The 5,704-nt window shown below is 44.2% G+C and overlaps 1 protein-coding gene across 1 annotated transcript; it reads right to left on the reverse strand.

The window, feature by feature from the left end:
* Nucleotides 1-2,377: 2,377 nt before the first annotated feature.
* On the reverse strand, nucleotides 2,378-3,193 carry LOC124127355 (violaxanthin de-epoxidase, chloroplastic-like). Its single transcript, XM_046490753.2, has one exon. It carries the CDS (start codon nucleotides 3,191-3,193, stop codon nucleotides 2,378-2,380), a length of 816 nt encoding a protein of 271 aa, XP_046346709.2.
* Between the last annotated feature and the right edge of the window lie 2,511 nt (nucleotides 3,194-5,704).

Genomic DNA, 5,704 nt, shown 5'->3' on the forward strand with positions numbered 1-5,704 from the left:
CTGTAGGAACACACACCAGACGTAGCATTACTTCTGTAGGAACACACACCAGACGTAGCATTACTTCTGTAGGAACACACACCAGACGTAGCATTACTTCTGTAGGAACATACACCAGACGTAGTATTACTTCTGTAGGAACACACACCAGACATAGCATTACTTCTGTAGGAACACATACCAGACGTAGCATTACTTCTGTGGAAACACATACGACGTAGCATTACTTCTGTAGGAACACACACCAGACGTAGCATTACTTCTGTAGGAACACACACCAGACGTAGCATTACTTCTGTTGGAACACACACCAGACGTAGCATTACTTCTGTAGGAACACACACCAGACGTAGCATTTGTTTTGTAGGAACACACGCCAGACGTAGCATTACTTCTGAAGGAACACACACCAGACGTAGCATTACTTCTGTAGGAACACACACCAGACGTAGCATTACTTCTGTAGGAACACACACCAGACGTAGCATTACTTCTGTAGGAACACACATCAGACGTAGCATTACTTCTGTAGGAACACACACCAGACGTGGCATTACTTCTGTGGAAAGACATACGACGTAGCATTACTTCTGTAGGAACACACACCAGACGTAGCATTACTTCTGTAGGAACACACACCAGACGTAGCATTACTTCTGTAGGAACACACACCAGACGTAGCATTACTTCTGTAGGAACACACATCAGACGCAGCATTACTTCTGTAGGAACACACACCAGACGTAGCATTACTTCTGTAGGAACACACACCAGACGTAGCATTACTTCTGTAGGAACACACACCAGACGTAGCATTACTTCTGTAGGAACACACACCAGACGTAGCATTTGTTTTGTAGGAACACACACCAGACGTAGCATTACTTCTTTACGAACATACACAATGAAATACCCAATGAAACTACATGACAATCTTCCTGTTAGTGAACGTGTAACTTGATACTGTACAAAATCTTAAGGACCGTTTGGATCACGTTGGCCGGACATGAACTCATGCTTCCATGTCACTGATAATGAAATATATTTAACGGGCTACAACCCCGGTATCCGTACATGACATTCCATGTAACCTTGATTATGCTGACGTCCCAACAGAAAGGAATAAACTTCCATGTCTCTTGTGATGTCCAGATTTCTATCTACCTGACCATGGTCGGAGAGTCTTCGTTAACCTTACAACACCATTACACAAAAATACGGAAACATTATCAGCTTAAACCAGTTTGAAGATCGCAATGAATCGATATGTATCGCATCAACGACTTAAATATGGTGGTTGATCATCTGTAAAACCTGTCAGTGTGTATATCGCTCTATTGACACCATTATTGTTAAACAAGCACGGTGTTAGCTTGATGTTGACGTTTGTCACCTTGGTGAATCCCACGTCCACAGATGTGGTGCTGGTTGACCTATGATTATTATCGGGTCGAATGTGGGTTCAGACCCGCTATCATAGGATCCAGGCAGTGTACGGCATCCCAACAATCCACAACCAACCACCCGTGCCCCCATACGATCATATGTCAAAACGTACAATATTTATTATTTAGTCCAGACGAAAGAGTTTTCCTTCTCAAGCATGTGTCATAGGTGGTCTTCTTGCCCAAACGTGTTTTCATGGATTGTAATTTGGAGTAAAGGACAATTTGGGGATTTTGTAGTCTGGAGACTATATTTGTATTTTAATATTATTTTTTTAGAATTTCTTTCTTTTTTTTCAACAGTCTGAATATTTTTTTCAAGTTTTTTCTGTGACAATTTTATTTCTTGCGATAAAATCCAAGCGCTGTTCTTTGCCTGTCGCCAAATAAGGCAATGTCAGCAGAAGTACACGCTATTTGTAAACTATCAGTGAGGAGTTGTCTCATACTGGATACGGTTGCCTAGACAACCAGATACACGATACTCCAGAGGATGCTATGAACATGCTAAAACGCCTTGGTTACTTTGGCGATATGTACTGGGCCCCCGCGGTCAGGGACATTCTGACTCCGCATGGATTTACATATGCGTGGATATCACAGGATGTCGGAAATCAAAAATTTTCCTAAAAATGTTTTACGTAACGATGTAAAGATTACAGACCACGCCCAAGACCTGTCAGCTGATATCAGGTGTTGAAAGTCGCTACCTGCCTACTCCATGTTTAAGATGGATATCATATCAGAGATGTATCTAACAACTATTCAATCTATACGTTAACGCAGATGTTTATAGAAGTTCAGATGCGGAATATATACCCTAGATATACAATTTTACAGACATTCCAAAGATAATATTTTAATATCAATGTGTCCTAACGGCAAACATTATTCAACATACATGACATTGTTTTGTCAGATAGTCACAAACTTTATGCATACACGCAACTGTGGGTCCTGGGAGAGCAGAAGTCCTTGACATTGAAGCCGGCTCTCTCCATGTCCGTTCGGAGACTAGTCATGGTCATTAGGCTGACGGAGGGGGTTCGGGAGTACACCAGCGTTCCTTCGTATTTCCATGACCCTGTTGTCCCACAGTAGTAGATGACGGCGTAGCCAGCGTCCTTGTTGTAAACCATTATCCGCCATTGCTCATCACGGATCAGACCGTTCTCTAATCCAGAAAAGGTCACGATTCCGCCATGTTGGATGTCCTTGACCTCGCCACTCATGTTGGCAACTCGTACCCGGAGTGATTGGTTGAGTGTTGGCGCCAAATACTTCTCCGTCATTGTAAAGTTGTTGGTGTCGGGGACAGCAGCGTATGCCGTCATCTGGCAGGCGAAGCAGTCGTAGTTCCGGTTCAGGCCTAGGATGACGTACCAGTCGCCAGCAAACATGGACAGAGTGAAATTGTTGAGGGGTTTTTCTGTGGGCGGCGAGCACACTACTGGCGGGGTCGGTGCTGGGAGGGTGATGCAGTGATGTTGGGTGATGACGCAGTACAGGAAGCTGTCGAGGAGGTCGTTCTCGTAGGTAGCGAGACAGGGCAGAGCGCAAGACTGGTTGCTGCCGCACCCGCCCAGACAGGAGACAGCTGTCCTACAGTCGTGATCGCTGAAACATTTCGTCATCTGGCTGAAACAACGCAGCGTCATGCACGCCACGTTCTGCCCGGTAACCCCTTGGCAGGACATCAACATCAACAGCAGCAGCAGCAGCAGCATCGGGGGAGTCGTCGGAGACATGGCGGTAGTAGATCCAATACTAAGCAGTTCATGAAATGATGACCTAGAGTTGTTGAGGGTTGACAATCTTCAGGCTATCAGTACACTGGCGTGTGATGTTTCTCATAGTGTAAGGTTATCTAAATATTATCTAACCTGGAATCCAACAGTTTCTCAAACAATGTCACACGGTGTTTGCAAATAAAAATAAGCTGCATGTGTTTTGTTCACAGAAAGACTGGGTCTGAAGCCGAAATGACAGCTCGTCAGCGCATAGACTTACATTTAGTCTATGAAATCTTATATTAAATAAATGTTTCTACAAATTTGTGAATTTCCCGCCACAAATCACAGGATCTTGATCACACTTTTGACAAATATAAATCGGGAATGGTCCTGTCAAGGACGGCAGCAAAAATCCTGAATTTGTGACAGCCCTTACAACAAGCATGGGTTGCTGGACACCATATCTGACCCGACTCCCCACGTGGAGATGCTTGTAAGATCTCTGCAGATGCTGTGAGCCTAGATGGTATAGTGAGGTCCCGTGATGGTATAGTGAGGACATGTGATGGTATAGTGAGGACATGTGATAGTATAGTGAGGACATGTGATGGTAAAGTGAGGACATGTGAGGGTATAGTGAGGACATGTGATGGTATAGTGAGGACATGTGATGGTATAGTGAGGACATGTGATAGTATAGTGAGGACATGTGATGGTAAAGTGAGGACATGTGAGGGTATAGTGAGGATCCGTGGTGGTATAGTGAGGACATGTGATGGTATAGTGAGGACATGTTAGGGTATAGTGAGGACATGTGATGGTAAAGTGAGGACATGTGATGGTAGTGAGGACATGTGAGGGTATAGTGAGGACCCGTGGTGGTATGATGAGGACAGGTGATGGTATAGTGAGGACATGTGAGGGTATAGTGAGGACATGTGATGGTAGTGAGGACATGTGATGGTATAGTGAGGACCCGTGGTGGTATGATGACAGGTGATGGTATAGTGAGGACATGTGAGGGTATAGTGAGGACATGTGAGGGTATAGTGAGGACATGTGATGCTATAGTGAGGACATGTAAGGGTATAGTGAGGACACGTGATGCTATAGTGAGGACATGTGAGGATATAGTGAGGACCCGTGGTGGTATGATGAGGACATGTGATTGTATAGTGAGGACATGTGAGGGTATAGTGAGGACATGTGATGCTATAGTGAGGACTTGTGAGGATATAGTGAGGGTGGTGGTATGATGAGGACATGTGATGGTATAGTGAGGACATGTGATGGTATAGTGAGGACATGAGATGGTATAGTGAGGACATGTGATAGTATAATGAGGACATGTGATGGTATAGTGAGGACATGTGAGGGTATAGTGAGGACATGTGATGGTATAGTGAGGACATGTGAGGGTATAGTGAGGACATGTGATGGTATAGTGAGGACATGTGATATTATAGTGAGGACATGTGATAGCATAGTGAGGACCCGTGATGGTATAGTGAGGACATGTACGGGTATAGTGAGGACCCGTGATGGTATAGTGAGGACATGTGAGGGTATAGTGAGGACATGTGATGGTATAGTGAGGACATGTGAGGGTATAGTGATGACATGTGATGGTATAGTGAGGACATGTGATAGTATAATGAGGACATGTGAGGGTATAGTGAGGACATGTGATGGTATAGTGAGGACATGTGAGGGTATAGTGAGGACATGTGATGGTATAGTGAGGACATGTGAGGGTATAGTGATGACATGTGATTGTATAGTGAGGACATGTGATAGTATAATGAGGACATGTGAGGGTATAGTGAGGACCCGTGATGGTATAGTGAGGACATGTGAGGGTATAGTGAGGACATGTGATGGTATAGTGAGGACATGTGAGGGTATATTGATGACATGTGAGGGTATAGTGAGGACATGTGATAGTATAATGAGGACATGTGAGGGTATAGTGAGGACATGTGAGGGTATAGTGAGGACATGTGAGGGTATAGTGATGACATGTGAGGATATAGTGAGGACATGTGAGGGTATAGTGAGGACACGTGAGGGTATAGTGAGGACATGTGAGGGTATAGTGATGACATGTGATTGTATAGTGAGGACATGTGATAGTATAATGAGGACATGTGAGGGTATAGTGAGGACATGTGATGGTATAGTGAGGACATACGTGGGTACTGATCGTTAAGGAAAACTTGTTAAATGGTGTACGTAAAGAATTTATATACTATTTGCTGATGATATTTACAATTAAGAGTCCTCAAGACATTGGCATTTGAATAAGGTTCGGATTGACATCTATGAAGAAAGCTTTGGTTCCCCTGACATTAGGTGACGTGTGCATATGTACCGTTCCGTGCATCGTATCGCAACACAGTGTGTAATAACTAGGAATGTGTATAACACCTCGGCCATATTGGAACATCCGGACGAGTTCCGTAACCGTCAGGAATAAGCTGGAAGGATACCACTCACCAGGGCAGAGTGTGTTACTGTGACCCTCCA

This window comes from Haliotis rufescens, unplaced genomic scaffold (genome assembly GCF_023055435.1).
Source record: "Haliotis rufescens isolate VD_foot unplaced genomic scaffold, xgHalRufe1.0.p SCAF_51, whole genome shotgun sequence".
Lineage (NCBI taxonomy): Eukaryota > Metazoa > Mollusca > Gastropoda > Lepetellida > Haliotidae > Haliotis > Haliotis rufescens.

Coding starts and splice junctions, on each gene's coding strand:
- LOC124127355 (XM_046490753.2), bottom strand. CDS start 3,193: ATGTCTCCGACGACTCCCCCGATGCTGCTGCTGCTGCTGCTGTTGATG.